At 40.3% G+C, this 24251-nt stretch overlaps 1 protein-coding gene across 2 annotated transcripts in view; it reads left to right on the plus strand.

Annotated features, from left to right (window-relative positions):
* Nucleotides 1-24251, plus strand: part of PAFAH1B1 (platelet activating factor acetylhydrolase 1b regulatory subunit 1) — a 64364-nt gene that overhangs the window by 13835 nt on the left and 26278 nt on the right. For both annotated transcript variants that reach the window (XM_073316046.1, XM_073316045.1), the window contains 2 exons: nucleotides 12795-13015; nucleotides 21553-21637. In XM_073316046.1, coding sequence (XP_073172147.1) covers nucleotides 12984-13015; nucleotides 21553-21637 — 117 coding nt within the window. In that variant the 5' untranslated portion in view covers nucleotides 12795-12983. The remainder of the gene's footprint in view (nucleotides 1-12794; nucleotides 13016-21552; nucleotides 21638-24251) is intronic.

The following is a 24251-nucleotide window of genomic DNA, read 5'->3' on the forward strand; positions in this document are numbered from 1 at the left end:
TGACAAAGATGTCAACCCTTAGCTAGATCTTGGAATGGAATTCTAGCAAATGTTACTGGTTTCTACCATGATGTTGATGGGGACTCCTCCTCTTATAACAACTTTGGACCACCGAGCTTGTTCTTTTGACTAGTAGGTGTTTGCCACTGCAGGAGAAGCTGGTAAGATTTAGTTTTTAATAATTGTAAAAGAATGCTAATGTACTTCTGCCTTTTTTGCAGTGGGATGCTTCCCCATGACACTCCAAAAATGTCTGTTTATTACACTACACATATGCACTTTGGCCTTGTCTTCATTACAGCTTTTTACTGTCATTTTTATATCCAGTTAGGTCACCTTAATTGGTTATAAGTAATATAGGTTGTCCACACAGCAGCTTCTGTTATCTCAACTGTGCCTGTGTGTCAGCACTTACTGTTTGGAGCAATGCATTTTAGGAAAATGTAGGCAGCCTTAGCTAGGAAAAATGTTACAAGCAGGGCGTGCACACACACTTGTATTGCTGATACCTATGGTAATGTGTTCTGGGGTGTTGCAGTATGTAGCCTGTTGTGAAGAAGGAAGGCCAGTTAAATTGGTTACACATACTTGGTTAGAGGATCCTGTCCATGCTGTAGGAAAGTGTTGAACTGGTTATAGGAAGGCAGCCACTGGCTAGCAGGAATGAAATGCTGTTAACTATCACAGGTAGTAACAGCGTCTAACTGTGTGGTATGTGTACATAACCTATACTTGGATCCAATTGTGCTAGGAGCTAATTACAACTTTAAGTTGTAGCATACTTAGGGGCTTAAGCTAGAGTGGAAGATGCTGGGCATACTCAGTTAATTTAAGTTGGGCTCTCTGTCTTCAGTAAATTATGGGTTCCTGACCCAAATGTACAAATTTTGGGTACTTATAGTGCCCCATTAATTAGTGAGGCCTCTGTTCTTCTTTTCTTCCTATTAAATGAATTCTTGGCTCTTCTCTCTAATATAAAAACAGGACCTGCCCTGCTACCTTCCTGTTGCAGGGCTGCAAGATACACAGGAGGCCCTCTGCCACCCAATAACTCCTTCTCAACATATGCTATTCTGCTGCTGTTTTTCTCTGTTGGAAGAACAAGGGCTTCAACTTCGCTCCTCCCTCCACTTCTCTTAAAGGATGCATGTACTATTCTTTCTCTGCTTGCTTACTTCCTATTGGAAAATAACTCTCTTCCTTCCCATCATCTCCTAGAAAAAGAACAAGAGTCTCCAGGGCCATTCTGCTTCATCCTTTTCCCTACAGGAAAAGATCCAGCAGGTCTTCACCTTTCCACTGCCTGGTTGACTATCCTCCATATTTAACCTGTCTAAATGCACCCTGAGTCTGCTGTAATGAGAACCTCACTTGTCTGTTTCTTGACACTGCTTTTGAAAGGTTGTACTTCAGCATGTATACCACTCTTCAATCCTGTATTTGTAGAGGGCTGACAATGTTGTATTGTTTGTTATTTATCTTCTTGCAGAAATAGTTGGACAACAGTCTTTAAATTTTTTAATGTAAGATGCACCCTCTGGTACTATGAAGAGTAGATATGTCAGAAGAATCTCATGTTGAAGAGATCCTTCTGAGGGCAAAAAGCAGGATATTTAAATTTTGTGCCGCCTGCTGGTTCTCACTCAGGTCTAGCCTATGCTTAACATATATGGCAACCTAACTCCTGGTGTAGGTTGATGGAAGAATGCATCCTTCAGCCTAGCTGCCATAGCTTGGGGCGGTGGTTCCTACAGAGACTGAAATACCCCTTCCGTTGCTTTGGGTTGCTTCTGTACTATGGGATTATGCTGGCATTGCTAGGGCATCATAACTACAGTCCCGATAGTGTAGACATGGCCTCAGTCTCATTCTCTTGATGGGCCTTCTAGTTGAGCTGCTGTAGGAGCATTTGGAGAAGTTTTTGTGCTGCTTACTGGAGATCTCTTCCTTCAGAAGACTGAACATTGCTCATATCTTCAGAGCAAGGCATGCTTGGCAGGGAAGCAGTTAAGAGCAAGTCTGTCACATTTTATTCTTTGGTTTCCATTCAGTTTTATGGAGTAGGAAGTAGAGAAGCTTCACGCTATTGCATCTGTGCCCTGTCAGTCTGTGGGAATCGTATGATTTATTGTTAACCATTTGATATCTGGAAATTAAAATCTGTTTTTGAAGTAATAAGTACATCTATTTACTTCACAGAATTGCCATCTTAAGCTGAGAAAGTGATACTGTGATAAAGGACAGACAATAGGAGAAACAAACAATGTCTCATTTTGGGGCGAGGGAAGGAATATCTCCTGCAGTAGGCTAAAGTGTCTTTCAGTTGGTCTTTTTTAGGAGGCTTGTTTGATCCATTAACTCTTAAATTGATCAGCAGGTACAGTATTATAACTCTTACCTCTGTAGGAAAATTTGTTCATAGGATTTTCCAGCTAACACCAAAAATCGTATTCCTTCATTTTAAAAAAAACACACGCCCCACCTTCCCCCACAAAACCAATAAAGAACCTAAACATAACCAAAACCCCCATCATTCTAGAATCATCTCCAGGAACATCTATTAAAACATGGGGTTTTTTAAGTTACACTGGGATGAGACCAGTCCTATTTGGTCAAGGAGATGGAAAATACCTTTGGCTCTTAAAGCAAGTATCACGTGGCCAGATGGACTGTATGTGACAGCACTTTCTGCTGCCTTTGGTACGTGTGTTCTACAGTATTCCACACCAGAGTAGTAGAAAGTTTTTTGTAAACTGTTAGTGCTCTGAGCTGGGGTGTGGGGGGGAGGTTTACAGGAAAAATGTGTTTTCTTTAAATTTGAGTCTTGGATCAGTAGTTGGTACACTAAACCCTGATTTAACAATCCAACAACTTCTTACCCAGAAAAATTTAAGGAATGAGTAATATTTAGCCTGTATTTTCAATTTTTACAATTGAAATGTAAAACTCTTAAAACATGAGTATCACTAGATAGAAAGAAATAAGTTCCAGTAGTTCCTACCTTTGTAAGTTAATTATATTTATTTCAAAGCCAGACTTTCTCTCTTGTGGAACAGGTTCACAGGAATTTAACTTGTAATATCTGAACATGGTCACTTCTATACGTGGCTTCAGTCGTGACAAAGTGAGGAAAATAACAGGTATACTTCATCATACCAGCGTCCAAACTAATTTAGCTACATATTTTTCTAGTAACACTGAATTGGATCTGTTATAGATTTCTCCTAAAAACCTCAAGGGATTTATAGGGTCAGTATTGTGAACTATTCTGAGCTGTCTGTATTACTGACTTTAGCGAAAAAGAGAAACTCCACACCACATGGTACATTAATACTCTTCCTTGTGTGTTTTCTAACCTAAAATTTTTGTTTTGCTTACATCTTTGTATTGTAAGATGACAAGTGTAAAAGTTTGTCTGCCTGTGAACTTGTCTGATTAGCTTTACTGATATGGAACGGTCTGTTCATAGGCAAGACACTAGCAGATGGCTACCCAAAAAATGTTACGACTCCAAAGTATGTCATTTTAAATGATGACCTTGCTTAACCTTTTGTTAGCTAGACGAAGAGGAAAATAATTTAACTATTTTTTTAGTCAACAAAAGGCCACCTAACTTCGATGGATACAGTAGTGCTATTGGCATGATAACTTATTTGCTTGTAATCTTAATTTTAAACTTTTGGGCAAAAGCAAGAGCCAAGCTGTTGAAAGGATAGCTGTTTGTGCTCTGGGAGATGCAATGGAAAAAGACATGTCTGTCTTTTTAACCTGTAGGAAAATAAGACTGCTTATAATAAACTGTCTGACCAGGAATTTACTTGTTAGCTGAATTAAAAAAAAAATCCTTACGGGGAGGCAGTATAGTCTTAAATTAGTCCATGAATTGAAAATACTGGGTTCTAGGCCTACAGTTGACTTGCTGTGTGAGCTTTAACTTGTCGGTTAGTCCTGGTCTCAGCTTAAACATTTGTAAAGGGAGTACAATCCACCTCATGCTGGTGTGTACAGGCATATAGCTTTATTATAAACTGAGTTGAGGGTATTTTGCAAAACTAATTTCTTCCTATCTCCAAAATACCATAGAATTTTCCAGCAAGTAAGTATCCTGCTGAACCAATGGTAGTGCTCAGACTGACTAGTGAAAAGTGAGTACCTCAGGGTATGTCTTCACTAGCAACGTTAAAGTGCTGCAGTGCTTTAACGTGGCTGTGTAGTCACGGCACCAGCGCTGGGAGAGCTCTCCCGATGCTGTAAAAAACCCACCCCCACGAGGGGAGTAGCTGAAACTTGCAGCACTTGGGTAGGTGTTTTTTCACACCTCCAAGCGAGACAGTTGCAGTGCTCTAAAGTGGCATGTAGACAAGGCCTTAATTAGCTACACAGTTGACCTCTTGGTGAAATACTATTACAATAAATAAATCATTAGTTTTGACTGGTTTGTGATATGCTATTTCCAGAGGAAAAGCATCTGTTTTAAGCCATGCCAGCCGTGCATGACCATGTTGACCTGCTCACACACTTACAGCCATTCATATATGTATATTCAGGAAAATTCTGGGCAGCTATTCCATTGCTTCAGCTGCTTGTACCAGAAGTAAAGGAAAGGACTGTGAATTTGTTTCACATCTGTGCTGTACTGAGATGCACAAGACCTGGGAGGTAGAACTTGTTAGCATAATTACACAAATAGTTAATTGGTCTTATCTAAGCAGTGAAGAAATGTTGGAAGCATGTGCAGCCTCATAATGTAGCTCTGTTCATGAGTTGGGTTCCACATGGATAGGAGTAAATGACTTGCATGTGGACATCATCAGTATGAAGTCAACCATTTCTTTAATTTGGTTTGAAACTAAAATATTCTATAGCATAGACAGCTCCATGAGTGGCTAGGACTGTCTCAGTTTTAATATCCTGCTTGTTTATATTGTTCTTTATAGTAAATGAAGAAAAACGTACATTTGCATGAAAAAGGATCTTCTCCTTAGTCTATTGCAGTTTACTTCTGTTTGCAAGTGTGAGGAAGTGGAAATGCTCTTAATGTTTTCTCTGAATACTGTGTGGGTGCTTCAGTTTCCCCTGTGCAGTTCTTAAGTGGAGGGATAAGGGTGTGTGATAATTGCAGAGCCCTAGAGGGCCAGTGTGATGGTGTCTGCACAGAGAATGGACGACACCCTGTCTCCTGGCAACTGATGGCCTGGGCCCCTCCTCTGCAAAGGTGCCAACTGAAAGTGTTGGAGAACAAAGAGATCAGGTGGCCTCCTGGCCTGGGAAAGAGACAAAGGTGAGAGAGAGAGCTGGAGAGTTTGTTTGGAGCTGGCTGAGGAAAGAGAGTGAGGCCCAGACACCGGGGAACTAGCCTCCCTGGCCCCAAGATGGACCTGACTTAGGGGTCCGGTTTCTGTACCTACAAGCTCTGTTTTGGACTGTGTTCCTGTCATCTAATAAACCTTTTGTTTTACTGGCTGGCTGAGAGTCATGTCTGACTGCAGAATTGGGGTGCAGGACCCACTGGCTTCCCCAGGAGCCCCGCCTGTGTGGACTCGCTGTGGGAAGTGCGCAGTGTGGAAGGGAATGCTCAGAGGTCAGACTCAGGAAGATCAAAGCTGTGTAAGCGTCGTGCCCTGGAGTCTGCTCACAGAGAGGAGGCTCCCCCAGAGTCCGGACTGGCTTCATATAGAGTAGCTCCAGAGCATCAGTGGGTGACTCAGTGACAGCAAGATGTTATCTGAGTAAGCTGTTGACCTTAACAGGATAAGGAATAAACAGGTGAATTTTATAAGATTCTGTTCATGAGCATGATCTTAGTAACGAGGGAAGAGGAACATATTTCAGTTTTCATAAGGTGCTTGCAGCCCTTTAGTGAAGTGGGAAGAATTGGCTATTAGCCAGGATGGACAGGGACAGTGTCCCTAGCCTCTGTTTGCCAGAAGCTGGGAATGGGTGACAGGGCATGGATCACTTGATTACCTGTTCTGTTCATTCCCTCTGGGGAACCCAGCATTGGCCATTGTCAGAAGACAGGATAATGGCCTCGATGGACCTTTGGTCTGATCCAGTATGGCAGTTCTTATGTTCTTAATGTGTTAGCCTTGCTGGAGTTTCCTCAGCTGTTTGAATGTCAAATTTGATAAAGCCTTCCTTCATTTGCGAGAAATGGCACTGTTTGCACACCAGAGCACTTAATATCCACACTTTCTGTAATAATGCCTAAAACAGAAATAAGAGGAAGTCAAAACCACTCTTTTACCAGGAGCTTATCTTACTACTCAGTAAATTCAGCTTTACCTCTTGCATATGTGGTTTCACTGTCTGTGTATATCTTGTATTTGCATATGTAATCTGGCATTGGCTCCAGTTTCTTTACATAAAGAACCCCAGAATCTACTAGCAAAGGCCTATACCAAAGATGTGAGGACTCAGTGGCGCTTGCAGGCGGTACCGTAGTGAAAAAACCAGTTTGCACTATCCTTGCTGACGGAACATTGTTTCTTTCTAATGCACTAGGGGATTTTAGGTGTCTGGGTTGGGTGATAGGATTACTGGAAAATCTGACACTGTTGGAAAAGCATTGGCACCATGATGCTATTTGGCATAGATTAAAAATGGGCTTAGAAGTCCCAATGTCTTGAAGTATGATTACTGAGCTCTGACAGTATCCTGGTCCCAGCGAGAAGAGGAGTTTTGGCTTATTGATACTTCCATTTGCCTAGACTGAGTTATTAAAACAGAGTTCTGGATTCTTAAATCCTGCAAGATGTCTTAACAGATTAAGTAGGAATTATTCATAAAATGAATGTGTGTGTAAAACCTGTTGGAGTGAATTATGTCATTAAACACACTTTTACCCCTGGCCAGCTGTGAAACTCGTTTTGGTGGAAGCAACATATGACCTTACTCTGGCCTACTGCATTATATCAGCAGCACCTCACTGTTAAGCGTGCTGTAGGGCTGAGCTGTCTCCAGTTTGACTCCTTAATGCTGACATTGACTGTAACTTGTGGCTGGAACATTACCATATTTCTTGTGTAGTGTAATGTCTTTGAAATTGACTTTCACAACTAAGACAAGTTTTTGCACATCTTACTTAAAATTAAACAACTTGGTATAAATGCCACTCGGCTGAATTCTATTTAACTGCAGTATGAAGATATTTGAGTCTTTTAACTCTGTTCAACCCATCTAAATAAGACTTAATCTCAGACAGAACAAAACTAGCCATCTGCTGAAAGGACTGGGATTGTCTGAATCAGAAGACAAATCAAGGAGAACTAATATAATTTACTATAAACCTTCACCAAGACATGCATACAAACAGTTAAAGCAGTGGTGTTGACAGAAACTGATAGTTCTGGTCAGTTAATAACAGCTTTCCACTTCTAGGTCACAGTTCAGATCTAGCTTGTTTGTAGTGACTGAAAACAGTTGTCATCTAATCAGATCTGGTTCTTAGTGGACTGTTGTCATGTTACAAAAACCACCGTCCTAATCTCCCTTGCCAGCTTTGTACACTAGGTATGGAGATCAGACTATGCTTCTCCTGTAGATGGTTCCTTCAAGGCAAGTGATGGGTCACTGTGTGGAAAACTATACTGCTATCTATGATGCACAAGTCATTAATGGGACCATTAGAAGAAATATAACTTCGGGCCTTATTGTGGTGGTTCTTCCCCCTTAGCGCTCACAGTTGTAGAGCACCTATAGCTCACATTCTCTCTTGAGAGAGAAGGAATCAACATTTCAGAAAATCAAGCTCCTGGTTCTAGTTAGTGGTTTTTGTTTTTGTGTTTTTGATAATATGAAGGCTGTTTCACTTGACTCTTCATTCAGTTTTTTACTAAATTTTCAGAGATGAAACATTACTTGTTCTTTCCAAACTACATGAAAATTTAGTATGATGGTTCAAGATCTATATGTAAATGAATATATTCAGTGGAAGTACTGGTAGGTTTCAAAGCTGATATCAAGGGATTAGCGTTCTTAGATATGTGAGTAATGCTTGTTCCTTATATGTGAAGTAACTTCCAAACTTTGGGTTTGGAATGCCCAAAGGTCTGGCAGCATTTCCCACTAGAGGGCACCTTTTCTAGTCAATTCAAGGGACAATGGTTTTGTATTACTTATTCTTCTCTCCCCCCCCCCCCCCACAAAAAAAACCACAAACCCAAAAACCTTGAATACCACTTCTTCCCTGTACTGTGAAAGGTCAGTCTTCAAGGGCTACATTGTCCCTTCATAGAACTGGAAGGGACCTCAAGAGGTCATCTAGTCCAGTCCCCTGCACTCAAGGCAGGACTAAGTATTATCTAGACCAGAGGTCGGCAACAACAGAAACAACAGAATCTCTTTATGAATTTTTCAGGATCTGTATGCACCCCACAGGACCGTTTTGGCCAGACAGCCTACTGATCTAAAGCCCTGTCTATATATTTCAGTTCAACCACATTTTAATGTAATATGGCTCAGCCTTTGTGGAAATACAAGGTTTTGCAACTGGATTCATATCCATGCTGTTGCCCAGGTAAACTAGACACTGTCTCTTTTAGCACAGAGAGGACCTATCTTAATAGTCAGTTAGTTGGTCTAGAGTTGCATAGGGCATTTGGAGTCCGTGACATGGGCAGAATGATTACATCATCGCCGCATGATGTTCCATAGCTTTTACCACCACACACTGGTGGGAGGTGTGTGCAGGAGGAAAGGAGGAGAGGCAGTGTTATCAGAGCTACAAAAATCACACCTTTGATATTACATTAAATGTGTATGGTAGAACTACATCAAAAGAAGCTTCCTAAAACAGTAAATTTCATAATCATTACTGTTTCAATAAAGTGTGTGTGTGTGTGTGTGTATATATATATATATATATATATATATATAGAGCATATTTCACTAGTTTTTTGTTTAAAGTAACCTAATTCTTTAGTTTTGGTATTTAATGAGACTAGCTCCAATTTGTTTGCTTTCCATTTACATCTTTTTTTTGACTTGCTATTACTGAGTTTTATAAGCAAATCAAATGCTGACTTTGAGGGACACCCTTCTTCTTTGCTGTGCAGTTCCCTTCTGAAAAATTGAGAATGATGGCCTGCTAACTGGTTCCTCCCTAAACAGTGAATCGCATCAACTAGTGTGACAGAAAAACAGGGCTGTAGTTCCTAGATGTAAAATTATGTCTGACAAAATACTGGGTCATGACTTTATTGTTCAAGGAGTTAGTAGTATTTGTGCAATATACTGAAATACCTGGTATGAATATAGGGACTACTTATTGCATTTTATTTATATTAATCCAGAATCTAGGGTTTACACTTAAATTGTAGGTGTAGATGGAGAAAACCTTTTGTAGTATAGACTCTGCATGTATCTGGAATGCTGAATTTAAATAAGTCTGCATCAGGTAGTTTTAATCTTTTTGCTAGGTTGAATGAGTGTTAAAGCTTATATTTTCTTAATATATGATCTAGCATCTAAAGTTTAATGCACTGTTGGTATCCCATTATTTGAAGTTTAGGTGGTTGAGCTTCTTCGCAGCCAGCTGTTAGAGTTGCATGTGGAGCCTGATTTCTGTAGCCGGTTGAATGGGTATATCATCAGCTTGTCAGTAATAGTTCTGTCTGCCTTTAGTACTACACATTAGAGCATGAATAGTGTATTTCAGAAACAAGTGGATTCTTTCATTGTGACAATGATTGTATTTGTATTTAGAATACTTTTGTTTTTCAGTTTTCAGCTAGAGTGCTATAAACTAGATAAGTGTCTAGACCTTTACTCTTAAACCCAAAGAGCCATTGCAAGGCTTAAGTGGTGGTTTGGAATGCCCAAAGGTCTGGCAGCATTTCCCACTAGAGGGCACCTTTTCTAGTCAATTCAAGGGACAATGGTTTTGTATTACTTATTCTCTCTCTCTCCCCCCCCACCCCCCCAAAAAAAAAAACCACAAACCCAAAAACCTTGAATACCACTTCTTCCCTGTACTGTGAAAGGTCAGCCTTCAAGGGCTACATTGTCCCTTCATAGAACTGGAAGGGACCTCAAGAGGTCATCTAGTCCAGTCCCCTGCACTCAAGGCAGGACTAAGTATTATCTAGACCAGAGGTCGGCAACCTTTCAGAGGTGGTGTGCAGAGTCTTCATTTATTCACTCTAATTTAAGGTTTCGTGTGCCACGAATACATTTTAACGTTTTTAGAAGGTCTCTTTCAATAAGTCTATAATATATAACTAACCTATTGTATGTAAAGTAAATGAGGTTTTAAAAATGTTTAAGAAGCTTCATTTAAAATTAAATTAAAATGCAGAGCCCCCTGGACCGGTGGCCAGGACCTGGGCAGTGTGAGTGCAACTGAAAATCAGCTTGCGTACCACCTTTGGCTCGCTTGCCATAGGTTGCCTACCCCTGATCTAGACCATCCCTGACAGGTGTTTGTCCAACCTGCTCTTAAAAATCCCCAATGATGGAGATTCCACAGCCTGCCTAGGCAATTTAGTCCAGTGCTTAACCACTCTGACAGTTAGGAACTTTTTCCTAATATCTAACCTAAACCGCCCTTGCTGCAATGTAAGCCCATTGCTTCTTGTCCTGTCCTCAGAGGTTAAGAACAACAATTTTTGGGATAGCTCAGTGGTTTGAGCATTGGCCAGCTAAACCCAGGGTTGTGAGTTCAATCCTTGAGGCGGCCATTTTAGGGATCTGGGGCAAAACTTGGGGATTGGTCCTGCTTTGAGCAGGGGGTTGGACTAAGTGACCTCCTGAGGTCCCTTCCAACCCTGATATTCTATGATTCTACGATTCTATGATTTTTCTCCCTCTTCTTTTGTAACAACCCATACCATGAAGCAAGGCATAGGCACAGAACTAAGTGAAGAGGCAGTCATCTTTGCTGCCTCTTGCTGGTGGCATGGAGTCCATACTGTCAGCTCCTACAGCACTGTTTCAGTTAGTTCATGAAAAACATGTTTGACTGGCACTGTGGATGGGGTCAAGCAAATTAAATTGTCAGTCTTGTTTGTTGAGATTGTAAGCTTTTGGGGACAGGGACAGTGTAATACTGTGTGTACAATGCCTACCACAGAGGAGCCGAGAGCAGAGCACCTAGGCTCCACCATAATACAAATAACTTATAGCCTAGACTTCAAAGCACATCTTCCCTGTGTCCACAATGGATAGCCAAATGGTGTTAAGCATGTGATAACAGCTGAACATTTTTTTTAAGCACTATTCCTAAATCTAGCTTTTGAGGATGTGGACTAAAGTATGTGTACGAAAGCGTTGAGTTTAGTGTATAAAAGAACACTGTTCAGAGTAACAGCCGTGTTAGTCGGTATTCGCAAAAAGAAAAGGAGTACTTGTGGCACCTTACAGACTAACCAATTTATTTGAGCATAAGCAGCTGTAGCTCACAGAAGCTTATGCTCAAATAAATTGGTTAGTCTCTAAGGTGCCACAAGTACGCCTTTTCTTTTTTTAAAAAAGAACACTGTCTGCTTTGAACAGGCTTCTTAACAAAATTCTGGATTAAACTGTTTTTATTAAATATATATACTCCAAATGCAAGGTCAAGTGAGCACAGAAGTACTGTAACATTTTTATTTTCACATTTTACTCTATTCCTAAAAATCATTCCCTTGTTTGGTCAGTCTGCTTTGCTCTTCAGAGGACTGAGTAAATGGTGTGATACAGAGAGAGACACTTGTCAAGTGCATGGGAAAAATAGGCAGTGATGCAGGATCCTGGCTTGCTCATAATGATATTGCTGTTTTGCACAACAGAACCTGGAGCATGGAAGATCACTGGAACTGCAGGGGAAGCTGTGTTAAAGTGATTCAAATGACAACTCCTGGTCCAAATCTGATCATAACCATCCAGTAAAAGTATTCTGCACACTAAGGATATTAAAATTCCAGTACTGCATAGGATAAGTTTAAGTGGTAAAAAGCAAAACTTATGCCATGACTCATCCTACCACTGTAAAGATTTAGATTTTGAAGATAATGTTGAGAATGAATTTGAAAATACTGTCATAAGTGACTGCATACTGTTTGCAAGATGCACCTTAGTACAGTTAAAGCAACAATCTTTAATTATGGTAACCCAGAACACCAAGAATTATACTACCTGGTCAGATTTTAAAAATCTATTTTAAAACTTAATGGCTGGGTGAAGACTTAGTACTAATATTTACCTTTTTAAAGGTATGTTTAGCAGATGATTAGTCCACGTTACAGTGGAAATTCTAGTGAACTTTTTTTGGATGGTGTATAAGTGCCATGACAGGCTTAAAATCTCATATTTAGTAGTGCTTTTTCATGTTGTAGGCTTTGGCCTAAATGCTTATTGAGTGCAGTCAATAGCTTTGTAGCTTTAATTCAGAGGCACTTTGCCTTAAAGTCCATCCTTGAATTTGGGAGAAACAGGCAGTACCAAAATGGTTCAGATCATTAGTCCTCTGTGCCGGGTGTTGCAAACTGAAATGGACTAAAATAATTGGGAAATCTTCACTTCACAATGTGGTGTGGAGATGTACATCATTAGTTATGGAGACTGCTGTGAGGAAAGCAACTAAAGATTGAAGGAGACTGCTATAGCCTATCCAGACCTCTCTTCTGAGAGGTGGAGAAAATTTGCAAGAGTGCAAGTCAGAAAAATTAATGTGGGAAGAATGCAGTAGTTTGCACACACACTTATCCATTTTCAGTATTCCAGCCTGGGTATGTAGATGTTCATGTGACTCCAAAATGGCGTCAAATGGCTTCATAAACCTTTTCAAAAGCAAAATGTATTTTTTCCCCTTCTAGATGGAATGAACCTTCCCTGTTGAATGCCTCCAGATTTCCTGTTGGATTTCACGTGTGGAGAAACATTTTTCCTTTTGGTTGAAGCTGCTCTGTGGCAGACTGAATTTTGGATCCAGGATTCACAAAGGTTTTTTTAATCTTGAGGAGGCAGCCACAGCTGAATCACGTTAGCCTGCCATCACAGCCACCATGGTGCTGTCACAGAGGCAACGAGATGAACTGTAAGTATTTTTTTACAGTATTTATTTAAAATAGCAAAAGTAACCTTTGCTTACACTTGGTTCTTATTCCATCAGCCTTCCAAAGAAACACTGATCTTTCTTTTCCAGTTTGATTCCATGAAATGGCTCTTCACGTATTTGTTCTACTTCAGTTAAGTTTCTGTGAATTACCTTTTTATGATCTGTCTGTACATCTGTACTTTGGTTATACTAGCAAAGAACTTGCTAGTATAAACTTGGGTGTTTAATGATAGGAGTTCAGGAATGGTAGGCTGGAGGAGGGAAAACGTAACAAATTATTTGAAACAGTCTCTTAAAACTTTTATAGTGAGGCCGAAACTGGAAGCTTTGGTTTTTGGCACAGGAATGACTTGTTGAAAATTAAATGTAATCTGTTCAAAGTACATAGGAATAAAATATTGAAGTTTAGAGCGTTAAAATGTTTGCTCTGTATTCTGTTTGTGATGTCTAGCAAGCACACGTTAACTTCTGCAGGACCAATGTAAATAGAGTAAAAACAATATGCAGGTGTGTGGAATGAGAAATACATGTACAATGCAAGTAAAATGATGATAAATGTATAGTGTTGCTAAGTCTCTTTAGTTTCCAGACATAAAATAAATGATACCCTTCTTACAATCTGTCCCTGACCCAATCTGCTTCATCATTGGAGTTAACAATAAATAACCTACTTTCCAGTTTCCACTGTCACCCTTAGCCTCTGTCTCCTGTCAATGAAAGAGAGGGGGAGTTAGTCATGAAGAAATTAATACAAAATTAGTCCATCAGAAGTCTCTCCAAGTTCCTTGTTTTAATGGGGGGAATAAAAGGAAAGGAAGGTGTCTTGAGCAGATGCTGGTGCGTCTCCTGCTGCTCTACCACCATTCTGGCCTGGTATGGATCTAGTCAGCAGGGTTCCTGTTGGCCCCGCGGCACATGGCCCTGGGAGTACTGGAGCAGCTTACTCCTGCCTCCCTACATCCTCCTTTTAAAATGAAAGTTCTGCTTAAAAAGATGAGACAAATATGGTATCAGGTCAATTTGGGGGACAGGCAATTGTCACATGATAAACTGTGACTGGTCTTCTGTGCATACTCTCTTCTGCATGTGTGCTTTTGCAGTAAACTACGATGGGATGTTTTAAATGGTGCTTGCATACAGGAGTTGGTTTGGTTTAGCACAATGCCCCAGTTGTTGATGGACAGCAGCCTAAAGTGTTTAAATGGCTCATGAATGCATGGACTGAACTATTCCCCTGTTATAAAAAGGGAAGGGAGAAGTTGGAGGAATTTTGCCTTGTTAAAAATAAAATAAAGCTTGGTAAAAGAATGAAAACGGTTTGGGAGTCAGGAACCCTAGCATTCTTATCCTGGCTCTTTTGGTGTCTTACTGTTTTATCTTGGACAAGTCACTTCACCTCTCTGCTTCCATTTTACCCTCTTAGTAGATCCCCTTAATATAAAAATAAGTAATATTCACATGCCATTTCTTCCTGTTTTATTGCACTAAAGTAATTTTAAGTGAGGCAAAACCCTGATGTGCTAAAACGGCATGTGAACTACTAATTTTTTTTTATGAAGGGTTATGCAGGTATTTATAGCACTGTTGATGAAAGGGCTAGGGATAAGTGAGGCAGGAAAGGCTTCCTGAACACATCTAGAATTAAAATATTGTCTTTTGGTTGCTAGAAGCCAGAACTTCAAGGAACAAATACATGAACAGGAAGGTGGGGATAACGAGACATTCTATGTGGATAATTAGGAGTTGACAAGGCACTTGGGGCTTCTTTACAGGAGGGATGGCCTGAGAAGATGGTAGGGAGGTCAGAGATCCATGAGTTGTGCATATGGGGAGTAGGAAATATTGGGAGGGGGTTGACGGTTCTCTCTGAATACAGACAGTGGGTTGATGTCTAGAATAAATGCCTAAGGGAAGAGGTATGTGTAACAGGAAGATGGGGATGTGATGAAGATCCTAGAGAATGAGCAGGGATGAGGAATTCAGAGGAACTGGGGAAAGCTGACTGTGTAGAGTTTGGGGAGGAACTTGGAGATGTCTACCGGCCCAGTAGCTTATAAGATTTTGGTACATGCCTTATCGTGTTGGGGAGAAATGTGTGTGCGAGAGACAGAAAGAGAGGATCCCAATGATTCTTTTTAAAAAGCTTGTCTTCCATGGTGCTATTTTAGGTGAAAACCTTGTAAGAAGTATTTTGGGGGCCCTTTTTTTTTTTTTTTGGAAGAATCTTGTTTAGGCCTGTTAATAGGTGTGAGGGGTAAAACATTTATATTTTTAGAGGTTGCTGCTTCAGTTAAGGCAAATATTTCAAAGTGCTCTTTTAAGCACTAAATATTAACTATTATCCACATATTAAAGAAGACTTAATGATGTGAAATGTTTTTTGAAAGTTCTTTAATTCAGCTACAGGAAGTAGTACCATACACTCCTCCTTCGAAAGTTTTTGTAAAGACTTGCTACTGGACAAGTGCAGTCCTCCAATTTTTTATGATTTTTGTGAGAAATAAATGTTGGTACACAGCATAATGATAGTAAAACGTAGTTACAAAGATTCTTATATTCCCCAAATGAATTGAGCGTGCTGCTGTTGGTGGTACTTAGTAATGCACTGTGGAGTGTAGGGCATTCCACTCCCAGTTCGTTCAGTACACCATCCTATAGCATTCGACTGTTGCAGGTTCTCTGTTATTAGCCTCCCCCAATGAGACCATATTGATGATGTCAGTAACTTGCCTTAGTTGAGAGTCAAGAGCCAGTATATAAACACTGGGCAAAAGGAGATCTTAACCTTCACAGAAACAATGACTGCCTTCCGTTGGTCAGAGTGGGGCTTCTGATTTACCATCCAAACTACTGATCATTTTTTGTAAAGTCTTAACTCTCTGACTCTTCTAAACATAACCAAACAGTCCTGTATTCAAATAATCCTGAAGTTGGCACCTTATTACTGGACACATTTGTTTCATTATAAGAATATTGCTCGGGCATGCAGGAGTGAAATCAGGAAGGCCAAATCACATCTGGAGTTGCAGCGAGCAAGAGATGTTAAGAGTAACAAGAAGGGTTTCTTCAGGTATGTTGGCAACAAGAAGAAAGTCAAGGAAAGTGTGGGCCCCTTACTGAATGCGGGAGGCAACCTAGTGACAGAGGATGTGGAAAAAGCTAATGTACTCAATACTTTTTTTGCCTCTGTCTTCATGAACAAGGTCAGCTCCCAGACTACTGCACTGGGCAGCACAGCATGGGGAGGAGGTGACCAGCCCTCTGCGGAGAAAGAAGTGGTTCGGGACTATTTAGAAAAGCTGGACATGCACACGTCCATGGGGCCGGATGCGTTGCATCCGAGAGTGCTAAAGGAGTTGGCGGATGTGATTGCGGAGCCATTGTCCATTATCTTTGAAAACTCATGGCAATCCGGGGAAGTCCCGGATGACTGGAAAAAGGCTAATGTAGTGCCCATCTTTAAAAAAGGGAAGGGGGAGGATCCTGGGAACTACAGGCCAGTCAGCCTCAGTCAGGCCAGTCCCTGGAAAAATCATGGAGCAGGTCCTCAAGGAATCAATTCTGAAGCACTAAGATGAGAGGAAAGTGATCAGGAATAGTCAGCATGGATTCACCAAGGGCAAGTCATGCCTGACTAATCTAATTGCCTTCTATGACGAGATAACTGGTTCTGTGGATGAAGGGAAAGCAGTGGACGTGTTGTTCCTTGACTTTAGCAAAGCTTTTGACACTGTCTCCCACAGTATTCTTGTCAGCAAGTTAAAGACGTATGGGCTGGATGAATGCACTATAAGGTGGGTAGAAAGTTGGCTAGATTGTCAGGCTCAACGGGTAGTGATCAATGGCTCCATGTCTAGTTGGCAGCCAGTATCAAGCGGAGTGCCCCAAGGGTCGGTCCTGGGGCCAGTTTTGTTCAATATCTTCATAAATGATCTGGAGGATGGTGTGGATTGCACCCTCAGCAAGCTTGCAGATGGCACTAAACTGGGAGGAGTGGTAGATATGCTGGAGGGTGGGGATAGGATAGAGAGGGACCTAGACAAATTGGAGGATTGGGCCAAAAGAAATCTGATGAGGTTCAACAAGGACAAGTGCAGAGTCCTGCACTTAGGACGGAAGAATCCCATGCACCGCTACAGACTAGGGACCGAATGGCTCGGCAGCAGTTCTGCAGAAAAGGACCTAGGGGTTACAGGGATGAGAAGCTGGATAGGAGTCAACAGTGTGCCCTTGTTGCCAAGAAGGCCAATGGCATTTTGGGATGTATAAGTAGGGGCATTGCCAGCAGATCGAGGGACATGATCGTTCCCCTCTATTCAACATTGGTGAGGCCTTATCTGGAGTACTGTGTCCAGTTTTGGGCCCCACACTACAAGAAGGATGTGGAAAAATTGGAGAGTCCAGTGGAGGGCAACAAAAATGATTAGGGGACTGGAACACATGACTTATGAGGAGAGGCTGAGGGAACTGGGATTGTTTAGTCTGTGGAAGAGAAGAATGAGGGGAGATTTGATAGGTAGCTGAAAGCAGCTGAAAGGTGGTTCCAAAGAGGATGGATCTAGACTCTTCTTAGTGGTAGCGGATGACAGAACAAGGAGTAATGGTCTCAAGTTGCAGTGGGGGAGGTTTAGGTTGGATATTAGGAAAAACTTTTTCACTAGGAGGGTGGTGAAACACTGGAATGCGTTACCTAGGGAGGTGGTGGAATCTCCTTCCTTAGAAGTTTTTAAGGTCAGGCTTGACAAAGCCCTGGCTGGGATGATTTAATTGGGGATCGGTCCTGCTTTGAGCAGGGGGTTGGACTAGATGACCTGAGGTCTCTTCCAACCCTGTTCTTCTATGATTTGAGTCTTCAGATGTGTATTTGCTCAGGTTTTCACTGCTCAGGTGACTGGAAAACACAGCCTGGTTGTCTGATAATACAAGGGTGAGCTCTGTAGTAGTGCTGGCAGTTAGCAGAAATCTTTTTGTAAATTGCACAATTTATTATGGCTGCTCAACATTTTTAATTACCCTCTTGACAAATAAGCTATTTTGTAAAGTAGTGCTAGTTGAAAGGAGTAAAACTTCCACTGGTTTGGGTTGGATATTAGGAAAAACTTTTTCACTAGGCGGGTGATGAAGCCCTGGAATGGGTTACCTAGGGAGGTGGTGGAATCTCCTTCCTTAGAGGTTTTTAAGGTCAGGCTTGACAAAGCCCTGGCTGTAAAGCAGTATGCTATGAAAGAACCTCTGACCTGGTTTTAGTTTGAACCATTTAGTTTAAATGAATTCTTCTCTATGAAAAGATTCTGGCAACAGGTTTTTGGATTTTAAAAGGAATTGGCTTTCACACTTTTTTCAGTGGAGAAACCTATTCGGTATATATTTTGGGTTAGCCATAGAATTGCCAGGTTTATCTCTGGCCCTGAACTTCTTTGGCAAGAAGTGGTAGGATGAAGACAGTAGAGGAGAGGTTGAGATTGCAAGTGATTTCTTATTCAATATTTTTAAAGTTAAATGTGAGGTGAGATTTGTGGTTTTATCATTTTAAAAAAACCTGGAATTGGTCTAAAGCCTTGGAATATTTTAAGTGCCTTTTAGTTCTTCAGTGAACAAAAAGATGCCATCTTAAGTATAAGCAGCTTTACAGTAACACATTGGTATGCACTCAAGGAAACTGAGTTCCTAATAATGGGAGACAAATTAAGGACTTGGACATTCTATTGTTGCTTGAGTTACTGCACACATGTAAATGACATCTTGAGCACCTTACAAGTACTGGATTAGACCTTTTGAATATTAGCCCATACCTGGGAAAGGACTATCCATCCATCATCTTATATATATTTTTTTACATAGTCACTTTTCTGAGTAGACCCACACTTTTTAAATTTAATATTTATTTATTTAAAGTGTGGGTCTACTCAGAAGAGTGACTATGTAAAAATGGAACTGCTTTACTATGTAGATCTGGTCCCTGTGTATATCTGCTTCTTTTAGTGATTAAAAAGTGGTGGTGGTGTAGGTTGGTTTTTTTTTTTACACTGTTTGCTCCTAATGCTGCTGATCCAAGAGAGTTAGAGTGAAGTTGTGTTCTATTTAGGCTCTTTTATTGAGAGTGATTTACTTAAGTTCCAATTGTCGTATATGAGACCGTATGAATCCAGCTTGACTCTCAGATCCCAGGTAGAGTTTTCAAGGCTGGTACTGTGGAAAACTAACCCTTTTTATTTGTAAACTGGGTACACTGAGTTTGAGGTCATTTGAGTTAAACAACCTCACAGCCACTAAGTTACTTGCTCTGTTGAGCTTCACTGAGCTTCTGATGGTATTGGCCCTTTTTATTGTCCTAGATGTTTTTGCATAAAGAGAACCTTGTTTTTCAAACAAACACAAACAGCCATAACACATTCATTCCTATGGGTGAGGGGGAATACAGCACACAGTGGTAAGTGGATCTTGAAGTTTGTACACCCAACTACCCCACAGTCAGTGTAACATAGGGTCATTTCCTTCAGAAATTATAGTGGGGAAAGAGCAGTAATACCAAGAAAAAAAGTGAAATTGTTGCCTTTTGGGTTTCTTTTCTAACAGCAAAAAGTCTCTGCCTCTTGTGAATAAATGTCATAAGCTTTTTATGTTCTAAAATGATCTAATCTAGACACTTTGTCCTCCTGTAGCCCTTAGTTTAGAACAGATCTGAGCAGGATAGCTTGGAAAATTAAATCACTCATAAATAGAATTGAATTTAAAATAAAAGTTGCCACACCCAAGATAAGACCAGTTTCTAAGGTGTTAGCCATTTTTGTTAAAATTAAGTGCATTGCAATGTTTGGAAATAAAGTAATCTGTTTAGTCTTTGTATTTATTTATTAAAAAAACATTTCTGTTTATTCATTAAACACTTGTGCATATATGCTGTATTGTTATCTGATGTGTAGTAAGGTAAAGTTTGTCATTCTTAAGTTAGTATTTTCTTGAGGTGGTCTGACTAAATACATTCAAAACATGGAATCACGTGTTTTTAAACATGTCTCTTAGTAGCAAGGCACTAAAGTTTCTAGCTTGGTTTTGCAGATAAAAGATGTTAGTGGTATATCAGAGCTTGAATGTTGCAAAATTGCTGGCTTGCCTTGATGCTTACCCGGGAAATTTTGCTCACTCATGGCAAATGGATATTTCAAGCCCTGGCTCCTCTGCTTCAGATTCAAAGTTCTAAATTTTGCAAATATATTAAAGCCCAGTGAAATGTATTTTAATTTACAATTTTCATTCTGCAGTTATAGCTACTGTAGCAGATAGTTTGATTCAGAGACTCTTTCAAGGGCAAAGTAAACAAATTCAGGACTGAGTTTCAGCCTTCCTGGTAATTTTAACTGTTTTAGTTAGAATGGAGTGAGACTCTGTAACAGATGCAGAGTGTTTGCTATCTAAACCTCTTTAGGAGGTTAGCCCTGGTTGACCAACTAAATCAACACCAGCGAACTTCATGAAACCACCTGTAAGAGTTGCCCTTTTGACTAGGTTATTTGACTCTTGACAAACTTGTCCTTTACCAAACTAAAAATATAGGCAAAGACTATGAGGAAGACTGTTTCATTTGGAAGTGTCCCCAGTTAGACACACATACTGCAGAATAGTCTAGGTTTCTGTTTGTTATACCATGTAAGAATAACATTCCTCCCCCCTCCCCCCAAATCTGTAATGAAGCATGAATTAAACTTACTGTGTTAAGGAGGAACATGAGGGCATCCTTTCATGTTAGAAATTCATTTTTTAATTATCTTGTACATAATGATAAACGTTTTTAGTTACTACTAAGTCACTTTCGGTTCTTTCTTATGAAGATTCTAAGTCTGAAACTTTATCTACTTAAGGATGTTAACTTACCTGTAATTTGAAGATGATATATACTGGTGGCAGAAATATGTAGGGATACTTACCAATTAAAAACATAGTTTTACAGAATAATACAATGTATTCTAAAACTTGGGACATGTTCACTTGAGAGAATTGCACTGTTTAACCTAAGATATGAATTTAAACCAGTGCAAATCCCTGTGTGTACACTTATTTAGGTTTTGTCTTAAAATTGTTCCCTAAAATCTACTTGAGCTAAACCAAAAACCGCTCTTAAACCATTGTGGCTTTTATGTATTTAAGGCCTGCGTTTTCATCCTTACTTAAAGGGATAATGAGTATTAAAATAGTGAGCAAGACCAGCCTTTATCATACTGAATTTTTCAATCACAGCAAGTTTGCTAGAATTTAAAACTACATACTAAATGTGCATTTTTGTTTTACTGGTCACGTTTTGACATAACTTCGTATGCCATGTTTGCTTTTAAAGTTGGTTTGAAGGTTTTAATCGTGTTAGCAGATGCTGTCTTAATACAATGAAGAACAAGGTTTACCTTATTGGTTACAATTTGAAAACCTGTACACATGCGTTCTGTATTTTGTTTTTCAGTACTGTTCAGAACTGTGGCTAAGATAAGAATGTCTTACTGTTAAATCTTTTTTTCTTTGTCTAGAAATCGAGCAATAGCGGATTACCTTCGATCCAATGGCTACGAAGAGGCTTATTCAGTTTTTAAAAAGGAAGCTGAGCTAGATGTGGTGAGTTGAAACACAAGATTCTTCATAAAGCTCGTTTGTTCTGTAAAACGTTATATAAGTTCTGTGGAGTGCACTACTTCTGAACATCTGCTAAAACAGTCCTATTAGCTCTTACAATGTGGAAATTGATGCATCATACGCAAGCTTAATGCAGTAATCACTTTAAGACTCAGTAAAAGTTCTCTCTATATTGTGATGGTCTCAACTCTGTAATGTGAAGTTTCTTGGGCAAAGTTCGTCCCCCCACTTTACTCCCCTATTCCTGACACTGGTGTATTGTTCTTTAGGCCTGTTGTCCACCTGCCTGTCACCCATCACTCCAGAGCAGCCTGCTTTTCTGTGGTATTGTAGGGATCCAGTTCCTAAAGGGCTCTGAGTTCCTCCAGGATGAAAGGTGCTATAGCAATATAAAATAAACTTTTTCTTGATATCAAAAAACTAAATGTTCAGGAGAATGCATTTCATTTTCTGAGACACATAATATTATTCCTTGAATATTCTGATGATGGTGATCATCTGAACCTGGCTGTACTAGTTTAACTCTGCTGGAAAATTAATCCATTTCCTTGGTTACTCAATTCTTATACTGAACTTTCGCCAGATATAGGATGAATCAGAACCCCTCCTAAAATGCTTAAGGGTCCCAGCTGGAGAAAGGAGTACAAATTCTTCAGTTTTCCAGTTTAGTGTTATGGAAACAGACTTAGTTTCAACCTTAACAGTAGTAAGACTGATTCACTTTTGACCCATCTAGCTTTGTCACAACTAACCCTGTCCATATCAAGTTTGGCAGGAAGTTTTAAGCTGGAGGGGAAACCTTTTGGAATGCATGGAGTAAATAGGATGAGTTGTTTGTGTCATAAGGGGAAAATGAGGGGATTGTCATACTTCCAGAAATATCCTTTTGTATTCATTCTAAAAATGCTGTAATCTTTTGGCTTCTACTCTTCTGTACTGGGAAGGGGTTTATGGACCCCACAACTAAGGCATAGACAGGAAGAGAGCTGGAGCAGTACTGGGCCAGGAAAGCTCTGCCCCTTAGGCACTGCTGAGCATGCTCCTGGGGAAAAGACCAGTATAAAGAGATCTCCAGCAGGTCAGGGGAGTGGGAGAGAAGGCATTTCCAGGAGGAGCATTCTTCAGTAGTAGTAGAAGCCCATACTAAGGAGGTCTATGTATGAGTCCCACCCCATGCCTCCCCATCCACAGCCATCACTCAAGAGGGAGGGAGAACCACGTACAGTAGCACCAGAGGGTCTCCTGTATCAGCCCCAGGCTGTGGGGGTTTGAAACAAGGGACTCTAACCCAGTAGCAGCCACACCTCAAACGGAGGCATCACGTGTGGTAGGAAGTGGCCCAGGGGAAGGTGAGCAGGAGGTGGGCCTAATCCTGGCTATTCCACGCTTTTCCTACCCAGCCCAGATTTCCCTGTTCCTAACTCTGGGATGAACAGGACAATGGGTTACCGACAAGGAAGCTGACCCAGCTGGGACTCGGTCCAGGACACACTGGGTAGAAAGAGGGACTGGAGGCAGAAGACCACTAGGCCTGCTGACTGAACAGACAACCCTGCTACATGTACTTATATGCATATATTTAAACTTTTTAAAATTTCCTGGCTTTCTAATGTTTAACTGCTAGATGGTCCCATCTCTTCCCCCAAATTTAATTTTTTACTGAGAATTATACAGAAGCAGAGAGCTAAACGAGGCTTTTATAGTCTAGAGCATTTATCTAACCAACTCCTATTAAGTGACTTACGAATTCTGGGCCTCCTGTTTTGAAACCTTAGTCAGCACCACTTCCACAGGATTAATGTGCTCGTGCAACGTGTTCTGTGTAGTGGATATAGGAATTGCTGAACTAAAGTGAAGAAATCAGGTGTCTGCTCCAGCTGTACGTACCTTCCAGATGTGGCTGAAACAGTTTTGGTGCCTCTCACACTCGATGGTTGATTTGTATTCCGTGTAGTCATGGGAGGCAGGGGATAGAGGTATGTGTAATAAGTACTGGAGTGTGTTGACTGAAAGTGCTCATGTCACCTTTAATCCTGTCAAATACTAGCCTCTAAAATCTAGTCAGTTATTACAGATTGAGACTCTCTTGTGTGTCAGTAAAATTACTAATATTTGACACCTTGAACTTGATGGTAGCAAAGACTTATTTTTGATAAATGAGTCATTTAAAACTTAAGTGAAAGCATCTCTTGAACAGTTGAACATACACAATTTGTTTAAAAATAGCTTTTATAATTTTTCCAAGAGTTGAACTATTTGGGTCAGAATGTACTTAATGTCTTTCCAAGAAATCACCTATCTACCTTTTTTGAAGGTCTATTTAAACTTTTATTAAAAGTACTATTTCTATAAAATGACAAACCTGCAATCATATTATTCTCATGTTATCCACATACCTTGCTTTTTTACTCCATAATCTAAGATTTCATAGAGGAATAAATTACGAAGGTCCTTTTGAAACTGGAATGGCTAATAACATTGATGCACGGTTTGCATCTGCAGAGACTGTCAATAACAATGGCCCTGCCCTTCTTTGTAAATGTTCTGTGAGTAGTAAAGCCTGTGCCATGTTTGTCACCATTTTCAATGTTCATCT

This window comes from Lepidochelys kempii, chromosome 17, assembly GCF_965140265.1.
Source record: "Lepidochelys kempii isolate rLepKem1 chromosome 17, rLepKem1.hap2, whole genome shotgun sequence".
Classification (NCBI taxonomy): Eukaryota; Metazoa; Chordata; order Testudines; family Cheloniidae; genus Lepidochelys; species Lepidochelys kempii.